General features: G+C 45.4%; 4 protein-coding genes across 4 annotated transcripts; 3 read left to right on the forward strand and 1 right to left on the reverse strand.

Moving 5' to 3' along the window:
• Window positions 1-7,753: 7,753 nt before the first annotated feature.
• Window positions 7,754-8,415, forward strand: VC83_07902 (uncharacterized protein; the record flags this gene model as incomplete). Its single annotated transcript, XM_024471466.1, has 2 exons — window positions 7,754-8,038; window positions 8,134-8,415. 2 exons carry the CDS (start codon window positions 7,754-7,756, stop codon window positions 8,413-8,415), a joined length of 567 nt encoding a protein of 188 aa, XP_024321027.1.
• Window positions 8,416-9,344: 929 nt separating this feature from the next.
• On the forward strand, window positions 9,345-11,545 carry VC83_07903 (uncharacterized protein; the record flags this gene model as incomplete). Its single annotated transcript, XM_024471467.1, has 8 exons — window positions 9,345-9,417; window positions 9,482-9,540; window positions 9,586-9,792; window positions 9,842-9,944; window positions 9,997-10,178; window positions 10,226-10,881; window positions 10,962-11,334; window positions 11,429-11,545. 8 exons carry the CDS (start codon window positions 9,345-9,347, stop codon window positions 11,543-11,545), a joined length of 1,770 nt encoding a protein of 589 aa, XP_024321026.1.
• Window positions 11,546-11,743: 198 nt separating this feature from the next.
• On the reverse strand, window positions 11,744-13,928 carry VC83_07904 (uncharacterized protein). Its single transcript, XM_024471468.1, has 5 exons — window positions 13,629-13,928; window positions 13,316-13,570; window positions 12,555-13,253; window positions 12,419-12,500; window positions 11,744-12,361 (listed from the first exon to the last, which is right to left on the reverse strand). The coding sequence occupies exons 1-5, from the start codon at window positions 13,750-13,752 to the stop codon at window positions 11,944-11,946; spliced, it is 1,578 nt and encodes a 525-aa protein (XP_024321029.1). The 5' UTR covers window positions 13,753-13,928; the 3' UTR covers window positions 11,744-11,943.
• Window positions 13,929-15,499: 1,571 nt separating this feature from the next.
• Window positions 15,500-22,227, forward strand: VC83_07905 (Type I Iterative Polyketide synthase (PKS); the record flags this gene model as incomplete). Its single annotated transcript, XM_024471469.1, has 4 exons — window positions 15,500-15,792; window positions 15,843-16,134; window positions 16,184-22,063; window positions 22,117-22,227. The coding sequence occupies 4 exons, from the start codon at window positions 15,500-15,502 to the stop codon at window positions 22,162-22,164; spliced, it is 6,513 nt and encodes a 2,170-aa protein (XP_024321028.1). The 3' UTR covers window positions 22,165-22,227.
• Between the last annotated feature and the right edge of the window lie 1,325 nt (window positions 22,228-23,552).

The raw sequence follows: 23,552 nt of genomic DNA on the forward strand, positions 1-23,552 counted from the left end.
CAGATAGAGAGTAGATAGGGCCGTACGGAGGCATTGAGCCTTCTGCGAGTGGTATCTCATGGTCATAAGGCTGGTGCTTTGGCAGAATTGATGCCTTTGCCTTGTCAAAAAGATGTTGGTAGTCTTGGTATGCTAAAGGCAAAATGACCTCCTGAGATGATTTCTCCAAATCTGAAGTAGCTGCTATCTCCAGGACAGGTTGGAAAGGTTTAACCCATATCAGAGATGATATATCGTCCATAGTTTGGTCAAAATCCTTGATCTGGGACAAGTCTGAGTCTTGGACCTGAATAGGGGTAACTGAGGCTTGAAGGGTTTTTTCAGTATTGAGCTCCGGATTTGAGCTCAACCCAAGCGATAAATGCTTCCAATTGATAGTTGGATCATGCCTTTGAAGCCATGGAAGACCTAGGATGACTGAGTACTTCATTGGTATAACATCTAAAGAGATGGTGTCTGAAAATGTTGATTTTCCTAGGGGAATCTCAAGTTTGAGTACTGGGGTGTTGCAGGTAATGGAACCTGAACTGATAGGAGTTCCATCAATGACTCGGAGCAACTCTGGAGTGCGTTTGGGAATTGTAGGTAACTGGTGTGTCAAGATGAGGTCTTGAGATATAAAGTTGCCTGTTGCCCCTGAGTCTATCATAGCCCTTGTAGATAACACCTGTTGTTTGAAATGGAGTTGAATAGGGATTAACAGGTGTGTGCAACTCTGAGAAAACACCATCGACACATCTTTCTTGTCTAGGGGAGAAGTTGTAGTCTCAGTTGAAGTTGTGCCTGGTGGGGATTTTTCAAGTTTTTCAGGAATAGCAGCTGTGACTGTGTCTGAGGCTGCTATATGTTTTGAATCAGCACTCCCCCGTGCTGAATAGCACTCCTGAATTCTGTGCCCCCCTTTGCCACAGTATAAACAAAGGTTGTTGTCCATTCTGTGTTTTCTTTCTTGAGGAGTAAGTTTACCCCTTTTCAGTTTTTGAGGGCTTCTTGTAGGCTGAGGTGCTGGATTTGCTGTAGATCTCTTTATAGAGGCGTCTAAGTCCATAGGTTCAGGTGCTGAGTCCTTAGCAGTTGGTGTAGAGGTGTAATTGTTGAAATTTCTTGTTGGATGCCAGTCTTGGTTCTTCTCCTTTCTTCTTTCAAAAAGCCTATCATCAAGTCTGACAGCTTTCTCTATAAGCGTTTGAAGTGTTGTAGGGCGTTCTTCTTTGCTGAGTTCATCCTTAATAGAGCTCTTGAGCCCTTGATAGTAAGTGAAGACTAAGGCTTCTTCATTCCAAGTCAAGTGAGAAGTGATTCTCCTAAATTCTGTTGTATACTGAGCAGCAGAGGTCTTTTGACATAGCTTCTGTAGCTCTCTTTCTGCTGTAGCAGTTTCGTTGATGTCTCCAAAGGTCCTGGTAAGTTCCTCTTGAAACTGGTCATAAGAGGTAATCAAAGGTGTAGTGGTATTTTGGTTGTTGCCACTAAGTCTTCTAAGATATGGCTCAAAGAAGTTGAATGCAGATCCACGGAGGTAGCTGGCAGCGAAATATATCTTCTGAATGTCTGAGGTGAACTGATGAGGCCTGAGGGTAAAGTAGATGTCCAGTTGCATAAGAAATCCCTTCAACTTCCTCCTGTCTCCATGGTATAAATCTGGTGTTTGCACTTTAGGAAGTGCACCTGGGGTACCCGACATAGCCAGAGGAGCTGTGGGAAGCTCTGTATGATGTGTCTGAGTTGAGGATTGTGTTGCTGAAGTGTTGGCTTGAAAGGTGTTTTCCAAATTCTCAAGTTTGTTTGCTATATTTTGTATAAAGGCAAACAGTTGTTGCATCTGCTGTTCAGCAGTAGTTGTAGGAGCTTGGTCGTCCTCCATTGTAGTATCGAAGTGCTGCTATAGAAATAGTTGAAGCTTGAAGCAGACAAGGTGTAATGGTGGGTGCACCAGATGTGAGAATCTAGCCACCCAAGGAAGGGATGATTTTACTAAGACAACACACTGTCTTAGGAAACAGAGCCAAAGGGTTGTAGCTTAGACTATTCCACAACGCAGCAATCAGGTGTGTGATGTAGTGAAGTGGTTCAGACAAGTTGCAACAAATGTTGAGTCTGGGAACTCAGGGGTAAGTCAGAGGTTAACACCTCACTGACTTTTCAGAAACAAGGAGTAACAAGATGAATGCTTGGAAGCTTGGAAAAGACGTGGAAGTATGTGATAGTCGATTTACTGTATTGTCTGCTTGCCTTTTCTTAAGGAAAGGGCAATCCTATTTATGCTAAAGGAGTGTAGTTCTCTCATTTTCCAAGACTTTCCATGACTTACCAGGCTTGGTAACTGTAGTCGACGTAAGAGAATCCCATAGAACCATCTCTTAGGTTCGTAGCCTATAGGAAGTAAAAGGAGGTCCAAGGTCAGAGTACCCCTATAGACAAATTATGTCATAGACAAATTATGTCATAGACAAATTATGTCATAACTTAACCAATCTTGTGGGTAACTAAAGAGCGATGACATGTAATGAATCATAGAGGTTCGTAGGAGCTTTTAGAGCTATCGTTCATGCTCCTAGGCCTCTAGTTGGTAGAGATATGTCATGTGGTAGTATGAGTGATGTCATGTAATGAATCATAGAGGGTTGTAGAGATATGCTATGTGGTAATATCGGCCCAGTAACTAAGGAGCGATGACGTGTAATGAATCATAGATGGTTGTAGCAATCGTTGAGTAGTATTGCTCTTGTTGTTGGTGTGATAAGCCAAAATATGTATAGTGACTTGTAGGTTTGAGGAGGAGATTTCCAAGTTTGCTCTTGAGTTTGATAGCAAACTGAGTGCAACGAATGTCAGTATGACATGGGTGCCCTGTGTCCTTACACCCTAGATGACCTAGGTGAATATAAGAATGCCTCTTAAGAGCCACTCTTACCCCTACCACTTGTACGCATGCCTATACAGTCTCAAGACCAACTGTTACTAGATTCTGACTCAATTCTCTTTGTAAAGGGTCTATACTCTCGTACTATTCTTGATAATGCACCTTTAAGAATATCATTTAAGTGCTTGTAGCCACATTGCACATATACACCATCACAACCTACAAAGATGTAGACAACGAGTAATCTTTAGAAGCATTTAAAGACACAACATCTAGCAATACATGCACAATATAAGAAAAAGCATATTTAATACAGAGATACACAGCCTTCTTCTCCAACTACAGCTACATTCTTCCAGCCTTGCAAAGTACCTAGCCATGCACTAAATTCGTCAAAGTTTAGAGAGCTTCTACTCTTATTTATTGCGCCAGAAGTATGCCACCAGATGTAGAACCCCTTGATTATCTTTTTGTGACAAGACTCCTGATGAGATGAAGTCTGAGGAATCTGCTTCGACATAGGCTGTCTTGTTTCTATCGAAATGCCTCAAGACAGGAGCTTCTGTGACTGTTTGTTTCAACAGCTCGAATGCAGTTTCGCATGCATGAGTCCATTCGAATATCTGATCCTTCCTAGTAAGGTTCACCAATGGCCTCATGATGCTGGAGTAATTTCGGATGAACCTTCGATAGAAGGTTCAACAAATGAAGGCTTGTATATCCCTGAGCGATTTTGGAGTTTGCCATTCCGATATAGTAGAAACCTTTGCAGGGTCCATGCGAATGCCATTGACTCCCACGATGAGTCCTAGGAATTTGGTTTCTTGGACGAAAAACTCACATTTTGAGATATCTGCTTGCAGTCCAGCTTCTTGAAGCTTCTGTAGGACTTTCCTTATGTGCTCTGTATGCTCTGCTCGAGTAGCACTGTAGATAAGAATGTCATCCATGTATGCGGTGATAAATTGGTTGAGGTAATCCATGAGGGTTTCATTCATATACCTCTGGAATGTTGCTAGACCATTTGTGAGTCCGAAGGGCATGACCTTGTATTTGTATGATCCAAATCAAGTTCTGAATGTAGTGAGGTCTTCATCTTCTGTCTGCATTCGAATTCGATTGAAGGCATGTCGAATGTCCAGTTTGGTCAGATATTTTGCTCCTATGACTTGGGCCAGTGTTTCATCAATGAGTGGTATGGGATATCGATCCTTTTTCGTTATGGCATTTAGCTTCCTGTAGTCGACACAGAATCGAAGACCACCACCTGGCTTTCTCACAAACATAATGGGTGAAGAGTATGGGGCTTTGCTTGCTTCAATGAACCCTTTTGGCAAGTGCTCGAAGACATATTCTTCAACCAAATCAAGTTCTTCCTTTGACATATTCCAGAGTGGTGCATATCCCAGCTTTGCATCACCTTCGAGTTCAATATGATGGTCTGAAGGTCGATGGGGAGGTAGCTTGTATGCTGCCATTTTCGAAAAAAACATCCAAAACTTCATGGAATTACTTCAGAAGGATCAGTCGAGGGTCAATTTCTTCAGTTTTGGTCTTGTTCTTGTGCTCGATTATGTCCTTCATTGATATAGCAAAGACTTGAGCTCCTTTTTGCTTTATGAGCATTCGAAATGGTGCTGCACCAATCATTGCTATGGTGCAAGGTTTTGGTTTTTCCACTTTCGGAGCAGGTTCCGGAGGAGGCATTTCTTTGGCTTTCTTCTTTGGCCTTTGTCTTTTGCTTTTCGATATAGGATCTGTTTCGAGGGCTCGATCTGGTATAGAATGGTTGCAATAATCTCCAGTGAAGAGGACTTGATTGTCATACTGACATTCGTTGCACTCAGTTTGCTATCAAACTCAAGAGCAAACTTGGAAATCTTCTCCTCAAACCTACAAGTCACTATACATATTTTGGCTTATCACACCAACAACAAGAGCAATACTACTCAACGATTGCTACAACCATCTATGATTCATTACACGTCATCGCTCCTTAGTTACTGGGCCGATATTACCACATAGCATATCTATACAACCCTCTATGATTCATTACATGACATCACTCATACTACCACATGACATATCTCTACCAACTAGAGGCCTAGGAGCATGAACGATAGCTCTAAAAGCTCTTACGAACCTCTATGATTCATTACATGTCATCGCTCTTTAGTTACCCACAAGATTGGTTAAGTTATGACATAATTTGTCTATAGGTACTCTGACCTTGGACCTCCTTTTCACTTCCTATAGGCTAGGGACACAAGAGATGGTTCTATGGGATTCTCTTATGTTTGCTACATGATTAGCAAGCTAGTTGTGGGTTGCACTTGATTTCTAATACATTTACCAAGCCTGGTTAGTCATGGAAAGTCATGGAAAATGAGAGAACTACACTCCTTTGGCATAAATAGGATTGCCCTTTCCTTAAGAAAGGGCACATACTTCCAGGTCTTTTTCAAGCTTCCAAGCATTGATCTTGTTATTCTTTCTTTGTTTCTGAAAAGTCAGTGAGGTGCTAACCTCTGACTTGCCCCTGAGTTCTCAGACTCAACATTTGTTACAACTTGTCTAAACCACTTCACTACATCATACACCTGATTGCTGCATTGTGGAATAGTCTAAGCTACAACCCTTTGGCTCTGTTTCATAAGACACTGTGTTGTCTTAGTAAAATCATCCCTTCCTTGGGTGGCTAGATTCTCACATCTGGTGCACCCACCATTACAGAAGTGCCTGGCCCTGATTTTGAGTTTGGCCCATGTTGTTCGAAAATGACTTTGGCTTCCTTTTGTCTTCTTGTTCCTTGATCCGCTGGATGTTCTGGTTGATGAGCATGCATTTCTTTGCAAACTCATGAAGTGTAGTAGCTCCAACTTCAGCCACTAAGGCTTTCTGCAGCTGTTGGTTTTCTTTGAAGCGCAAGTCATCTAGCAAGCAAAGTTTCTTCAGAGTAATCAAGCTCTGTCATGAGCCTTTGGAACTCGGCCCAGAACACTGCAAAGGTGTTATTTCTCTGATACAGCTTTTGATACTCAGTTTGAGCTGTGTGCCTTCGATCGGGATCACTGAAGACTTTTTCCAAAAGTTCGAAAATTTCTTCTGCTGTCTGCAGTTTGTTTGTAGAGTTTGGTCGTGTTACGATGGTCATGGAGGTCATGGTGCCAGTCCGGGTAAAGTAAGCTAGATTGAATCTAAAGAGAGAAGAAGAAGAAGAAGGAAGGAAGGTGAGGATATTCCTCGTAATATACAGTTGTCCGCTTAGCGGTTGTGCACCCATAATAACCATAACAAGCTGTGAGCTATAGCAAAATAGTCCCGAAGAATGTTCTTGTGCAAAGTCCATGCCATTTTCTGGTTAGCAACAGATATTTTCTGGAATTCATCAAAGGTTTCAACATTCCATTCACCCTTTTCATGTCAATTTGCAAGTATCGATTCACGTCTCTCTTGAGCTGTTTTGCCCAGAGTGTGAAGGAAGGTTTGGGATTCGAAATTAGGATCATGAAGTTCATCAGTTTGGTTTGCAGAGCTCAGAATTGATGCTCCTTCTGCCAGATTCCTGGTCTTGTTCTGGATCATTTCGAGCTGCCATTGCAGCTTTCTCTTCAGCTGTATAAGCCATAGTGAGTTGCTATTTCAATTTCAGTTTATATCATAAAGTCAGACGCATATTGCCAAAGACCCTATTGTGCAGTTGTCGGCTGTAGGAGCCACTCGAGAGGAGCGCACTTCCCTCACAGTTATATCCTTGTTGAGGGAGCATTGTAAAAGGTCTGACTTGTGAAGGTGGTGTGTGTGTGTCGAGCTGACTGTCGAGAGCCAACTTTGAGGGGTTGCCTCAAGATTGTTCCGAGTGGGAATGAGCACCGGTGAACATGTGTTAGTGCCAACAGCAGTAAAGAAGGTACGTTATATGTACTCATCTTACATTCTATTATTCTAATTTGTATAGCTTTATATACAAGCTCCAGAGAATTGTCAAAGTCTCACAGTAATAGAGACAATTTCAGCTGCTGGCATTGTACTTCCACCGTTCCTAATAATTCAAGGAAAGCTTCATATGGAAAGTTGGTACCATGATAATCTACACGGTGATGAGAGAGTTGCAGTATCAGATTCAGGATATACAAACTCTGAGCTCGCAATGGAATACCTACAGCATTTTATTCAACATTCTGCACCCTCTACAAAGACGAAGTTGCTTATAATGGACTCTCACATTTCTCATGAAGTTCCAGAATTTATAATACTTGCACATCAAAACAACATACATTTACATGTTATTCCCTTCTCACCTTACACATATACTACAACCTCTTGATGTTACAGTATTTGCACTGTATAAGCATTGGCACCGCCGTGCTATTCAACAAGCAATTCGGAATTTTGATGTTGACTATAATGTTATTTCATTCTTCCGAGACTTACCTACAATCTGAACACAAACGTTTACAAAGGGAAACTGTATGAAAGCATTTAGAGACTCTGGTATTTGGCCACCAAACTACGAGAAGATAGAAAAGAAAGTGGCAATATACGCAAAACCAGCACTTTTAGAAACAGCAAGGCAAGCAATCCAAGCAAGTCAAGATCTTTCAAATTGGAGTCAAAGATTTGAAGAGATTCTTAGTTCACCATCACGGCAAAAGTGGACATCTTCTTATACAGAGATTCAAGTACAGTTAACAGAAAGTACTTTGGTTACCTCAGAGCTTATGCAAATTACTACTATTATGTCTGAGCAAAGACAACGGAAAGTTAGAAGCAGAAAATCTATTCAAAAGGGTGGAGCTGTTACAGTTGAACAAGCACGGAAGAAGATTCATACGAAGATAGTAAAGGAGCAAGAGAGAGAAGAAGCAAGAGAGAGAAGAGAGAAAGCGCATGGTTAACCTTGAGTATAAGCTGCAGCTCCGTGCTGGCATTGATGCACAGAGAGCGGAACGGGTACGGAAAAGGGAATTACTTGAATTCCAAAGGAGTAACCCAGACACCGAGCTACCAAGGGAGTTACTCGAAGTAATCATAGACCCTGATATTGAGCGTAGGAGACAGAAGGAAGAGGAGGAGAAGGAGGAGCAGTTGCACCGGCAATTGGCCTCTGAAGAAAGTGGTTTTGTTGACTTTGCAGACCTTGACTACGACATGATCCACAGTGCAAGTGACAGTGTAAGTGATAATGAATCACTGCGCGACAATATAGATCCTAACCTATTTAATTAATCAATTATATCTACGTTCATTGCTGTTTGTTGTCCAGATAGTCGCGTTGTCCTGATGTCGCATTGGACGCGCTCGCGCTCGCGTTTGCCGAGAGAGCAAGGATCGCTTTCGCAGCAAGGATCGTTTTCGCCAACCGCCTCCAGGCGGTGGTTTGGAAACCAACGATTACTCCAACCTTGAGCGAAGCGAAAAGTTTGGTCACGACGATTAATGGTCAGTTTGTTGAATCTTATGTCGTTGCCTTAGTGTTTAAGGACGATATTGAGAATAAGCTTCTGATAGGCTCTATGCTAGAACTATCAGTGAAGCAAGCACCTAGATAACTGTTACATCGGTGCATGCGGCCTAGCCGGTTAGAGTCGCCGCCTTACCCTTGACAACGAGATGCCAACTACCTCAACTACATAAAAGTGGGTTATGTTTAACGATGCGTTGCATCCTTAAACATGATGCCACCCGTGAGCAGTGTGAGCTAGATGGGCGAGGAAGGTGAGACATGCAGTAAAGCTCATTTGATATATATACATCAAATGAGCTTTACTGCATGTCTCACCTTCCTCGCCCATCTAGCTCACACTGCTCACGGGTGGGCATCCAATGTCGCGACGCATAACACAACGCATCGTTAAACATAACCCACTTTTATGTAGTTGAGGTAGTTGGCATCTCGTGTCAAGGGTAAGGGCGGCGACGCTAACCCGCTAGGCATGCAGTAAAGCTCATTTGATGTATGTATACCAAATGAGCTTTACTGCATGTATCACCTTCCCTCGCCCATCTGACCTCGACTACGACGCGTTGCATAGTGATATTCGATGCCTACAGGTGAGTTGAGTGAGCGGACAAGCCATGAAGGAAGTGTAACTGCGTGGCTGCGCATCTAGTACTCATATCGCTCCGCACATAGTTTCTGTTTCATGTTGGACTTGTGAAGAGGAGAAACGTGTTACAGGTGATTATTGTCTTAACTCCTGTCTCTCCGGGTTCAGCGGTTATTGAGACAGTGTCATATATTATCTTAGGTGTTTATTGGCCCGACTCTCTACTGTGTCTCTCGGCAACGTCTATTTGTTACGACAGAGCCATAGCCGGTACTAGATTGTCTTTAACCCATTTTCTTCTACAGGTGTAGATATAAGGACTGCTCACGACCATGTATATTTTTGACCAATCGCATCACCTAGGAATCTTAGTTTTTTCATATCTCTGTTGTTGTGGGTTATTTTCGCTCTTCCCAGAGTAATACGTCGATATGAAGTTCCCCTTCTCGTCCATCTTCGACTCGGCAAATTTAATAGCTACTCTGTCGCAGGTCGCTACAAATGGTACTAATAGCGTTTAGACTTCTACAACTAAGATAATGGAGACTGATTATACTTTGTTTTCTAGGAGACTCTCTATTAGGCACGCTGTCTGCTCCTTACATGCCCAAATTTCTAGAGGACGGCGTAAGTCTCCCTCTCATGCTTTCGGCACTTTCTAATGGTTAGAAGCCCTTACCCTATGGATTTCCATGGGGCATGGCGACAACGAATCACACAGATCCCCGCCATGCTCCGAATACTGGAAAAATCCGCCCATATAATTTTGTCATTGAGCGCGGCACCCTAGCACCAGATGGCGTCCAAAAAAATGGTCTACTAATCAACGGACAATTTCCTGGTCCGACTATTGAAGCGAACTGGGGAGATACATTTCAGGTGAGATCATTGAGTTTAGTTGCAGCATCAAACTTACTAAATTAGATAGATTACAGTGACAAATAATATCACAAGTCCTGAAGAAGGAACCACTCTCCATTGGCATGGTCTGCATCAAGATCAGACACCTTGGTTTGATGGTATACCATCAGGTAATATTGCTAGTTTTTGATGCAAATCGCATTATATTAACGTAACTGATAGTTTCTCAATGTCCCATTGCACCGGGGAGCTCGTTCACATATACGTTTCAAGCCGGCCTTTATGGCACAAGCTGGTATCACTCTCACTACAGCGCTCAGTACGCAGACGGGCTTTTTGGGGCTATGATCATCCACGGACCTGCTCATACACATTATGATTATGACCTTGGACCCATACTTCTGGTACGTGATCGAAATCTTGCTCGGAAACAACTAGCTTACTTAACTAGTCTGACCATTACCACACGGGTTATTTCGAGCTCGTTAAGCGCTACATAGGAACTAGAGCTGTTCCAAATTCAGACAACAATCTCATTAATGGCAAGATGGATTATGACTGCTCTCTCACGAAAACAAATTGTACGCCTAATGCTAGATTATCAAGATTCAAATTGGTGTCTGGAAAGGTACACCGACTACGTCTTATTAACTCTGGATCAGAGGCAATCCAGAGATTTACTATCGATGGCCACACCATGACAGTAATTGCTAACGACTACGTGCCTATTGAACCTTATGAAACAGATGTTATCACGCTTGGAGTTGGGCAGCGTAGTGACGTTCTCGTTAGAGGAACGGGCCGCCCTACAGAATCATTCTGGATGAGAAGCGACATTAGCAAGAGATGTAGCAATACCAACCAGCCTCATGCTCTCGCTGTAATCCACTATGAAGAATCTGACAAGTCCACACCAACATCACAAGCTACAGTTTACAATGAGACGAGTTGCTCAAACGACCCTCTTAATATGACGAAGCCTGTTTTTGTTACGGCGCCTCCTCCTGAGCCTGACTTTACACAGATAGTCGACATTGACTTCCAAACTAATGCCACAGGCAGTGAATTGTGGACCATAAACAACCAGTCTTTCCGAGCTAACTTTGAGTGAGTTAACCCCCCCCTATTCCACACCCTACAGTCCACCTACTCACTCACTCCTCACAACTCCTAACACAAAATCTCAGCCACCCGATACTCCTCCTCGCAAAGCTAGGAAACACCTCCTACCCTGATGACCCTCAATGGAACGTCTACAACTTTGGTAATAGCACCTCGATCCGCCTCATCCTGCGCAACGGAATCCCCATTATGCATCCTATGCACCTCCACGGCCATAGCTTCTGGGTCATCGCTGAGGGGGTGGGGGAATGGGATGGAGTCATCACGCGACCCGAGAACCCGCAGCGAAGGGACACACAGATCATCGATTGGGGGTATCCTAGTCCGGGCAAACCGAGTTATGTGGTGATTGATTTCTTGGCCGATAATCCGGGGGTGTGGCCGTTCCATTGTCATGTCGCTTGGCATGTTAGTGATGGGCTGTCTATGAACGTTATGGTGAGTTATAAGCACTATTCCTTGCTAAACAACTCTTTATTTTGTCGCTTTGTACGAATGGATGGCGCGAACTTGGCTGATAAAGAGAACGTAGGAACGCCCTGATTTGATCACCGAGCGCCAAATCCCATCGATCATGGCGCAGACCTGTCGAGACTGGTGGCAATATAGTGGGCATAACGTCGTTGATGAGATAGATTCCGGGATATAAATACGGTTTAACTCATATTGGCTACCAATGGACCGGAGCCCTCGTTATAGCCGAGGCCTAATTTTCTAAACGTCAAATCCGCACTTTGCAGATTAAAATTCTCATTGATATGCATAGCATGAAGTCTAAATGTCGCGATTGTTTATTGCGGGTCCTAAACCACAGGGCTGCTAATGTGAACAAACTAACAAGGTAACATCGCGATAGGTTTTCAAAGCACAACACCTCGTCTTCATCGTCAAATTATGTATGCGATCTGTAGAAGAAAGAGTCATCACCCTACATGTTCCGGAGCACGGTTATGGAACAAGACCTCTGATTTATGCCCGTAACTCCTCCCAAACCCGAATAAACCATCATATAGGACCTGGCAACCCACATAAGAGAACATAAAGGAACTATACATTAATCGGTTCATTTTGAATTCCATCCTCCTTTTCGGCCGCTTCCCACATCGCGACAATGCTTTCTCCCTTCATCTCGTCCCTCAAGGTCAAGTCGAACGAAAATTTTGCTGGCTTGGAAATCAGCAGATTGGAGTATTCAATATCATTGATAGGGATCTCCTGTCCGTTCTCATCTATTTTCTTCCTCAGGTTGAATGCCCAGGCGATGGCACCGCAGACAAGAAATAGCTCGTGGTTGACGATGTCGACTCCCATACAGGTCCGGCGGCCATACCCAAATTGTGAGTGCCCTTCGAGCTTTGGGTGGATGGTGAGAGGCTCGCGGTATGTAGGGTAAGAGGGATTCAGCCATCGGTCGGGAAGGAAGGTGTTTGCCATTGGGTAAATACTTGGTTCCCGGGTGAGGCCCCTAGCTTCAAGTCAGCATGACCATCTTCACCAAGTTTAAACTGGCACGTATTCCTACCATTCAAATGCGTGGATAGTAGAGCCAGCGGGGATGAAGTAGCCTTGGTACACATAGTCCTTAGTCGAAGCATGTGGGATTCCTGCGAAATGGTTAGTCAAGTAACGGTCAGACATTGTAGGATATTGCGACAAACCAGTAGGAACCGGTGGTCTCCACCTCAGCACCTCTTTCACAACGGCTCGCAAAACGGGCAGATTCTCCATGTCAGTCATTGCAGGCAATCTATCGCCACATACCCGATCGAGTTCTTCCTGCGTCTTCGCAAGCCATTCAGGTGATTGAACCATCGCGAGAACAAAACTCATCATCGGACTAGCTATGGTCAAGGCTCCAGCAATAGCCATCATGCCGACTTGGTAAGCACCTTCAACGTAGCTAGTTTGGAACTTCTCCTGCGACTCAAGGAACAGGCGCATGTAAGATGGCTTGGCTGTACCTGCAAGCCATTCTTTGCGGACCTTCGACATCTGGTTGAGGAAGAACTCCCTCTCGAAGGCATATCGCTGCTTTTCGTACCTCTTCCATGGAGATAGGCATTCTGGGAGTGCAGCGAGAGGTGAGATTACATTAGGGAGAGCTCCTGCTGGCGAAATCACACTCAACAGAGCCATAGTCACTTGTTGCAGAGTCAGATAACAATCTGGCGAGCCCCACGCTAAACGGGAGATATTCCGACTGGTGTGGTCCTCGAGGAGGCTTCTGTAGGACTCTGGCGCGAGGAGAAGCTTGTACAAGAGGCGCTTAGACTCGATGACCGGATAGTGGTATTGAGCATTCTTTGAGCTTGTTGTCATGAGAAGATGTCCAAACTTCCGCTGGTGCTTCCAGATCTCTAGATTAGAACAAGTTATCATTTTATCCAGTACCTGACAAAGACGGAACTGTCTAGCCTACCATTTTCCCCCAAGAGAGGGAGGTACTCTCCGCCCGTCTTGTTGATAGGAAGATTATCTATCAGTGGTCGGTCGGAGAATATGGACCCTTGTTTCGAAAGCAAGTCCTTCGCGATTTGCTCTGAGGAAATCCAGACATGGGTCGAGCCGAAGAGCTCGTGCTTGTAGATGGGGCCTGATTCTTTCGCCCATTTGTAGAACCCAAGCCACGTTCTTTCTTTTGGGATATCGTGAACACGGCCAATAAACCACATGCCTGCGGATCCAGTAAGTACATATATTATTGTTTATTACTGCAGAGAAATGATGCGTACTCCATGGTCCTGGAAGTTTTCGAGCTCCCGCTGGCATACGACGATAAGGATCATGCCACCATCTATGAGCTGCTACGGCGCATGGAAGTATCACAACCAACAGTACGATTAGAAGTAAACCCATAGTAGCTTTCAGTAAGTGGGGAAATCAACTGCAGAATTTAGGCGCTGCAGAAGAGGCTTTGCGACTACAGAAACTCAACGCGAGACTATACGACCGAGGTGAATTGAAGTTTAACAGCTGCAGGTCAGCCTGAATGCTAGGATTAGGTCAAAATGACGTGATATTAAACAGCCCGGACAAAATATGACACACGACTAGTGAGGGTTTTTTTTGGGTGGTCTATGTGATATCAAAATTCCCACTATCCCCGACGGAAGTCCGGTGGGGAAAATCCTCGGAAAACCTGCTGGGAATAGGGATTGTTAGGGATGATCTCATCCCTTTTATCACTTCGTGTATGTTCCGGCCCAACCGTGAACCGAGCCAGTTCGTAAGCGGGCCAGCCCAGGCCTCGCTTCGAACTTTGGTACGACGGACTCCCGATCTTGCATTTCTTAGTATGGAAACCAATACCCCGCAAACTTCTGTGAGTAAGGCGCTACTCAGGACGGAACTCACAGCCATTTACTTAGCTTACTTGCGCTCTTTATGCTATAGAAATAGCCATCTATGCTAGGACTCGAGGGTAGGCTATATTACTGAAAAGCTAAAATTCTAAGGCGGAAAGTGGCAGAGCAGAAGAAGTAGCAACTGGTCCACCTAGATGTTAGAGGCAAGCTTGCTCCTAATGCGTAAAAGCTATGACCTCGAGAGCCGAGCTTCGGCCCTAGAAGCTCCACGCTAAGAGGCCAAGTAGCCCGCAATGCAGCTAACCAGGTCCACGAGCAGCTTCCAGGGCTGCATTTTAGGCTCGGAAGTGCGGCCCTCTGGAAAAGAGTGTAGCAGCTCGCCAAAAGCCAGCTGCCCGATTTTTTAGAAGAACAGAACCAGTTTCCGGACTCAGAAGCCGGATGAGAGAGGTAGCGAGAATCGGCGCGAAGGTGACCGAGGATGGGGGTGGGGCGACGAAGTGAACCTTATTGTAGCTTACCCTTATATACAAATTACTATAAAAAGGTGCTTACTTTACCTCTTCATTGGCCACGGGGGTTATCTGGTATAGAATATTAAAGAAGTTCCTTAATATTTCAATTGACATTGCGACCTCACACACATGGCATGAATAATGACGTTAGCTCATTTGTGGCTCTCCGTGTCCTTTCGGACCTGCATGGGGATGTCCACGAAGTCTGCCGGATCCTCTAAGCCTTTTTGAATCATCAACAGGAAAAATTTCGGGTTCCTGTAATGCAAATCAAAGGACTGATGTCTTCTCTCTTTAAGCTCTAGATGATGGCTGTTGTATCAATTCGTAGCTATAGCTTCGGTCTTCGGCCGCTGTCCATGCGTTTCCTAATGTCCATTTGGTATTGATCTTCATGTTGTGTCCTGACGTGTAAACAGCTTCCCTAATGGGTAGAGGCCGGAGAATTACAATGTCTCTTTTTCATGTGTGAGTTGATTTCCGTTATGGCTCGATTGAGCTTGAGAGCTTCTTTCACCAGCATTGTGGCTTTCAATAGATGGCAATAACGAAACTACCAAAGCCTCGCAAGGCAATTTTGGATCTAATGTACTACGTATATGAAGATATAGACCTGAATCAGCGCTCGGCGACCGATAGGATTGATGCGCTAAATGTGACTAAAAGTATAATGGAAGTATTGCCATGTCGGGTAAAGCACTTCCTCTGCTCTTTATAAGCCTAAAAGCACCCCCGAACCCTGCGTTCCATATTATTCTTACTGATGTCCAACTGGTGCTCAAGATGGTCGAGAAAATATCCTTTCTTCTCTTTGGAGAACAGTCTCTGGACACACAGGGGTTTCTTGCAGACTTTTGCCGTAATGGAAATCCTAGTGTTCTTTCACATGCTTTCCTCAATCGCGTTGCTTCTACTCTTCAAAATGAGATCGAACGTCTCCCTTCTCTAGAACGTCGACACATACCACCTTTCACTACCATCGAAGAACTTAGTCAGAGATATCATACCAGGGATGTTACACATTCTGCAATAGACAGTGCTCTTCTTGTTACTACACAACTCGCTCACTATATCGAGTACGTGCTCACTACGATCTTTCTCCTATATGATGCTTATGATACTTTAGTCGAGCAGAAAAGGTTCCGGAAGATGCTACAAGTCCACAGGAAACATGGGCAGTTGGCCTCTGCACCGGGCTTTTTGCCGCCGTTGCGGTTTCCATTGCACCGTCTCTCTCGGCTCTTGTAAACATTGGCGCCGAATTTGTACTTTTAGCCTTCCGAACAGGACGACATGTTTCTGCTCTTGCAGAGAACATACATGAATCTGGCGATGCTGCCAAGAGCTGGACTTATGTTGTTCCGGGACTTAATGAATCAGCTGCAAGGTCCCTACTTGCTGATTTTAACGAGTCGAAGGTGAGTTATCACTAGATACAAACAAAGATTGGAGACTTAACTTTGCTAGGGCTACACAACGACCAGTCAAGCATATATCAGCGCCATCACTTCAACGAGCATAGCTTTTAGCGGTCCACCACCCACGTTAAAGGCGCTTGTCGATGAGCATGAGTTTAAAGATGGGCCACTACCACTACCTATCAATGGGCCGTATCACGCATCACACCTATATTCCGCCGCTGAAATTGAGATAGTTTTGCGACTTAACGATTCTAACCTAAGCGAAGTTCTCAAAAATGCATCTCCACGATTCCCTGTCATTTCATGCTCAACAGGGCAGTGGCTTGCGGAAAAAGATCCTAAAAAGCTTATCACAACAGTTATTCGAGACATTCTTCTGGAGCCACTAGATTTTCGGCGGGTCTTAGCAAGCTGTGTGACGCAAGCACATAATTATAGAGGCTCATCTTGTCTCGTTATACCGTTCGGTCCAACGCACGCTGCTAATAGCCTAGTACAACAACTCAAGAATGAAACAGATCTCGAGGTTCATCTGCGTCGCGCACCGCATTCAAAAAAGGATCGTATGGCACCTCACACAGGAGACCATGGTTCGTCAAAGAGGTGTAAACTTGCTATTGTCGGTATGGCAGGCCGTTTCCCCGATGCTGCAACGCATGAGAAGCTATGGGAACTGCTCGAAAAGGGACTCGCTTTACACAGAGAGGTACCAGCAGATCGATTTGATATGAAGACTCACTGTGACCCTTCTGGAAAGGTTATGAACACAAGTCATACGCCTTATGGAGCCTGGATTGAGAATCCAGGTCTATTTGATCCTCGCTTCTTCAATATGTCGCCAAGAGAAGCGCATCAAACAGATCCGATGCAACGCATGGCTATTACTACCGCTTATGAGGCCTTGGAGATGTCTGGCTATGTGCCAAACAGAACTCGCTCCACAAAGCTCGACAGAATTGGTACATTTTATGGACAGACCAGTGATGATTGGCGTGAAATCAATGCAGCGCAGAAGGTTGACACATACTTCATTACAGGTGGCGTCCGCGCATTTGGACCTGGACGTATCAACTATCATTTCGGTTTTAGTGGGCCAAGTTTCAGTATCGACACCGCCTGCTCTTCCAGTATGGCGGCTATTCAACTCGCTTGTACGTCGCTGTGGGCCAAGGACTGCGATACTGCTGTCGTTGGAGGCCTGAGTTGTATGACCAACTCTGACATTTTCGCCGGCCTCAGCAGAGGACAGTTCTTGTCAAAGAATGGGCCATGTGCCACCTTCGATAACGACGCCGACGGATATTGTCGCGCCGACGCCTGTGCTACTGTCATCGTCAAGAGACTCGAGGATGCTATTGCAGATAAGGACAATGTTCTCGGTGTCATCCTTGGCACAGCCACGAATCATTCGGCAGATGCAGTGTCAATCACTCATCCCCACGCCGGAACTCAGGAGATTCTATATCGCAATATCCTAAATATGGCAGGTGTTGATCCATTGGATGTAGACTATGTGGAAATGCATGGCACTGGCACTCAAGCTGGCGATGCCACTGAGATGAAGTCAGTCACAAATGTCTTTGCTCCTGCAGATCAGAAGAGAAGCGCAGAGCAATCGCTATATCTCGGTTCAGTCAAGGCCAATGTGGGCCATGGAGAAGCGGCATCTGGAGTTACAGCAGTGATCAAAGTTCTCATGATGCTGCAGAAGAATACCGTGCCTCCACACGTTGGCATCAAGAAGACAATCAATAGAACGTTCCCAAAAGATTTGGCAGAGAGGAATGTACATATTGCTTATCATTCCACTCCTCTGCTTAAGAAAACTGGCGAACCACGACGTGTTTTTGTCAACAACTTCAGTGCTGCTGGTGGAAACTCTGGGCTGTTGCTCGAGGATGGTCCTGCTACGAAGACGCTTTTCACAGATAACCGATCAGCGCATATCGTATCGATAACTGCGAAATCAAAATCTGCCGTGATAAAGAACGCTGAGCGCTTGATGTATTACATCGAACAACACCCGGAGGCATCGCTCGCGGATATTTCGTATACGACTACTGCCCGTCGCATTCAACACAACTGGCGGATATCAGTCACAGGATTCAATATTACTCAGGTCAGAGAATTCATCAAGCACAAGTTGACTGAAGACATTATACCAATTCCTCTGACCACCCAAGAGATTGTCTTTGTGTTTACTGGACAGGGGTCGCACTACGCTGCTCTTGGCAAGGAGCTCTTTGAGAATTCATCGTTGTTCAAGGAGACCATGCTGGAGTTCAACAACATTGCCGCCATGCATGGCTTACCCTCGTTTTTACCACTTATAGATGGTTCCACTGCTTCTGTAGAAGATCTATCACCAGTTGTTATACAGCTTGGTTTGTTGTGCTTCGAGATGGCAATGGCCCGATTGTGGGCTTCTTGGGGTATCAATCCAGGTGTTGTCATCGGACACAGTCTTGGCGAATACGCAGCTCTCAATGTAGCTGGTATTATCTCGGCCAGTGATGCAATCTACCTTATCGGCAAGAGAGCACAGCTTCTCATGGAGAAGTGCACAGTTAGCAGTCATGGCTTGCTTGCCGTCAAGGCTTCAGTCTTGTCGATCAGAGAATCTCTGGACAAGGCAAGCATTAATATTGCATGCATCAATGGGCCAGAAGAGACAGTACTCAGTGGAGATACAGCACTGATTCATGCCATCTCGGAACGCCTTACTGCAGCTGGTTTTAAATGCATGCAGCTCAAAGTACCTTTCGCCTTCCACTCTGCCCAGGTTGATCTAATACTCGATAAGTTTGAGAAGTTGGCCGCTTCAGTTCAGTTTCACGCTCCAACAGTTCCGATCGTCTCAACGCTACTTGGAAGGCAACTGAGAGAAGGAGAAACTGTGAATGCGTCATATCTGCGACGACATGCTCGTGAGCCAGTCAACTTTTTGGACGGTATAAACTCAATCCAGTCAGCTGGGTTGGTCAATGAAAAGACCCTATTCTTGGAAGTAGGCCCTCATCCGGTTTGCATAGGCATGGTGAAGTCAACGCTTGGGAAGGAGACTGTGGCAGTTTCTTCCCTGAGGAGGACTAAGAGCGCTTATAAAACGCTCAGCGACAGTCTTTCCACTCTTCACACAGCAGGCTTCAATATTGACTGGAATGAATATCATCGAGATCAGCTGGATTGTGTCCAGCTTTTGGATTTGCCGACATATGCCTTCGATGAGAAGAATTACTGGATTCAGTATACTGGAGACTGGTGTCTGACGAAAGGAAGAGCCAGTGATAGTCAAGTTGCCCCTCGGCAAGATTCGAAACCCAAGATTTCTACTACAACCGTACATAAGGTTGTTGAGGATTTGGTTGACGGCGATGTGGCGACTGTCTCCACCGAGTCCGATCTGGCAAGAGCTGACCTTCGCTCTGCCGTCATGGGACATTTAGTCAATGGCGCAGGTCTTTGTCCATCATCAATCTATGCTGACATGGCCATGACAGTGTGCGAGTATGCATACAAGCTTGTGCGCCCAGATGTTGAGAATATCGGCATCAACGTTGCAAGCATGGAAGTAATCAAGCCACTCATTGCACGGCCAGACGGCGCGAGTCAAATTCTCAAGCTAACTGCCAATATTGATGCTTCTCGCAGCTCTGCAAAACTCATCTTCTCAAGCGGATCAGATAAGGCTCGCGTCGACCATGCTCACTGCGTTGTCACATTCGGTGATCGTGCTACTTGGCTATCGGAATGGGAGCGAGTAGCTTACCTGATCCAACATCGAATCGACTGGCTCAAGAATGCCGAGAAAAACGGCAAAGCTAGTAAGATAGGTCGTGGTCTTGCATACAAGCTCTTCTCTGCGTTGGTTGACTACGATGAAAAGTATCGCGGTATGGAAGAAGTTATTCTCTGCAGTGAGAACATGGAAGCAACATCGCATGTCTCCTTCCAGACTAAACCTACAGATGGTATTTTCGTATGCAGTCCATACTGGATTGATAGCGTGGCACATATCTCCGGCTTTATTGTAAACGGCAGCGATGCTGTCGATTCAAGAAATCAAGTCTACGTGTCTCATGGTTGGGATTCTCTTCGCATCGCCGAACCATTTTCTGCCGAAAAGACTTACCGTTCATACGTCAAAATGCAACCAGCTGGCGGAAAGATGCTTGCTGGTGACGTCTATGTCTTTGATGGCAGTAGAATTGTTGCCGTCGTTGGTGGTCTAAAGTTCCAGTGCATCTTACGGGCTGTGCTAAATACTTTGCTCCCAACAGTCGGTGTTACGGCTCCTCCAGCCCAAGGTCCAGTAGCTGAGCCATCACCAGCTGCAGCTATACCGACCACATCTGCCTTACACAAGACAGCCACGACTACTACGAAAATCAAGACTGCGCAAGACAGCACAACAAGCCTGGAGCCTGCCAGTAAGAAGTTTGCGACTCTCTGTTCGCAAACAATGGACATCGTGGCAAAAGAAGTAGGCGTCGGCATGGATGAGCTCGTTGATAACATCACATTTGCGGATCTCGGAATCGACTCTCTTATGTCGCTGACAATAGGCGGGACAGTTCGAGAAAAGCTCGAGATCGAGTTGCCCTCGTCAATCTTCCTCGAATGCCCGACAATCGGGCAGTTCAAGAGCTCGCTGGCCAGGTTTGAGAGAGCAGACAGCGAGATTTCTGAACACACGGAAGATTGTATCTTATGTACTAATATTGATGACTGCACACCTAATACTGATGACTCCACACCTAATACTAATAGCTCCACACCTAATTTTGGGGAGATGTCTCCCTTGTCAACTCCAGCAGATGATTCGGATTTGGAATTGAGCAAGGATGATCAACTTTGTGAGATTATTCAAAATACTATCGCGGTCGAAGTTGGTGTCACAACGCAAGAAGTCGCCGATGCACTAGATCTTGCCCTTCTTGGTGTTGATTCTCTTATGGCTCTTTTGATTCTTGGGAAGTTGAGAGAGGAGACTGACCTATGTCTGCCGGCTGATCTTTTCGTCACCTGCGCATCCATCAAAGACATCGAGCGCAAGCTTGGAATTGGCCAGCCACCCAAACCTGTCCGCATTTCTGCCAGATCTTTCCCAAAGCTATTACCCCGACCAATATCCACAGAAACGGTTTCTCCCAAAGAAACTGGACACCAAGTCACCAATATCACGCCAGAGCGCTTCGCAACGTCTGTGCTTCTCCAAGGAAAGATTCGCACCGCCACCTCGCATCTCTGGATGGTTCCTGACGGCTCCGGCTCAGCAACCTCTTACGCTGACATCCCAGAGATCTCACCAGGGCTAGCCATGTGGGGTCTCAATTCACCATACATGAAGACAAGTGAGGAATTCACCTGCGGCGTCCCTGGCATAGCTGCAAAGTACATCCAGGAGGTCAAGCGTCGCCAGCCAGTGGGGCCATATATGCTGGCTGGCTGGTCGGCCGGGGGGGTCATTGCTTTCGAAATGTTGAATCAGTTGGTGAAGGCGGGCGATAGAGTCAGTCATCTGATCATGATCGATGCGCCATGCCCTCTGATCATTGAAGCTTTACCAGCCTCACTCCATCGCTGGTTCGCATCTATCGGACTGCTCGGCGATGGTGACCCGAATAAACTCCCTTCCTGGCTTCTTCCCCACTTCGCCGCCTCAGTCGCGGCTTTATCAACATACAACGCCGTTAGTATCCCCAAAGACAAGGCGCCCTCGGTGACGGCTATCTGGTGCGAAGACGGTGTGTGTAAGAACGAGAGCGACCCGAGACCCGATCCATATCCAGAAGGACACGCGCTGTTTCTGTTAGATAACAGGAGCGATTTTGGGCCGAACCTATGGGATTCTTTTCTGCCGGCGGAGAAGATTAGATGTGTGCGTATGCCAGGGAATCATTTCTCGATGATGGGAGGAGACTTGGTGAGTTTTTCCAATGTAGGAGCGTGGTTATATACGTACTAATTTGGTGATAGGTGAAGAAACTTGGAGATAAAATCAGAGAGGCCGTTACGATGGTTTGAATATAATGTTCCACTGATATATAGCTATGAAGGATGCCCTCCTTAAGAGAGCATTTAAAGTCTTATTAATTACAATATACGATCACTATTTAGACTCACGATTGACTACGTGACACAGAGCAGTACTTGAGAGGACCATTAGTAATGAGGAAACAGATGTTTTGGTGCTGAGAACTTAGAGCTATGGTATCCTTCTGTTGCAATACTGGCGAGAGATGCACTACCTAGAACTGGTAGTGCACGTACACTTACCTAGAACTGGTAGTGTATCTCTCGCCAGTATTGCAAGTGTACATACTAACGTAAAATAGTAATACAGAATGGGGGTTATTGTCGGAAAAAAATAGGATGCGCAGCGTTGACGCGTTTGAGTACGGAAACCTTATTAAGCCCTAATGCCTTTGCAGCTGCATATGAAGACTTATACAACCCTTGTTGGACTCCTAAAGCAGCTTCAGTAAGCTTAGTATCAAGTTCAAGCGCGTTTGCACTTATTCGACAGACCATTGGTATGTGATGTATATTCTGGTTGGGTGGTCCTCGCCGAAATAGAGCCACTAGAACAGTTAAGCCACGACTTACGTTAGTTATGACTTTTCATAGTTAGTTAGTTGACACTTATGAGTTTTGAATTCCAACAGTTAGTTCGTTATGGCCCTAAAACAGACAGTTTAAACTACTGACTACACTGGAGACCCCTGGACAAAAGAGGCTCTAAGCGATGATATTATGACAGTGCATTGATGTATGTGATGTTGATTAATTGATTGAGGCAAGAGAGCTGCTCTACGGAATCTCTACGTGTGGAGGTGCTCGCTAGTCGAGTTCACTCAACCACGTCGTGCGGGCTCAATACCCAGAACCTCCAGAGTTCCTCATATTATCAATGACCTCAACACTGAGTCGTGGCGAAAGTATCTACTGGCGTAATGAGGCTAGGTCGCTATGAACCATGGCGTATGTGAGAAACATGGGGGGGTTGGTTGTAGGCGTGAGAAGGAAGGTTTTATCCAATCTGTACGCCGATACTGACGACCACAGATAGAAGCTGTCTCAGCGCAGCTGCATGCAGAGGATGTAGCTGCACTCAGCGACAGTGCAATTGGTCAGCACTGGAACAGAACCTTAAAAATGCGGTGCTTCTAACAGAAGCTCTGACCAGCTGACATCACCATTGAGTGTCCTACGGCGGAGATTCGCAACAGCATTAATCCCCTTGAGTAACGGTAGCGCTGATACAACGAGAGTATTCTGTTGCCATAGTACGTTCTACAGAAGCCATATTTATTCTCTAGCATATATCAGTCGTGATGCATCCCTGTTCCGCTGCCACGAGGTCTAGCGGGCATGCGGGGACTGGTCTCGACTGTTGGGACCAAACCGTGGTC

The sequence above is a fragment of the Pseudogymnoascus destructans genome (assembly GCF_001641265.1).
Source record: "Pseudogymnoascus destructans isolate 20631-21 unplaced genomic scaffold scaffold_22, whole genome shotgun sequence".
NCBI lineage: Eukaryota > Fungi > Ascomycota > Leotiomycetes > Thelebolales > Thelebolaceae > Pseudogymnoascus > Pseudogymnoascus destructans.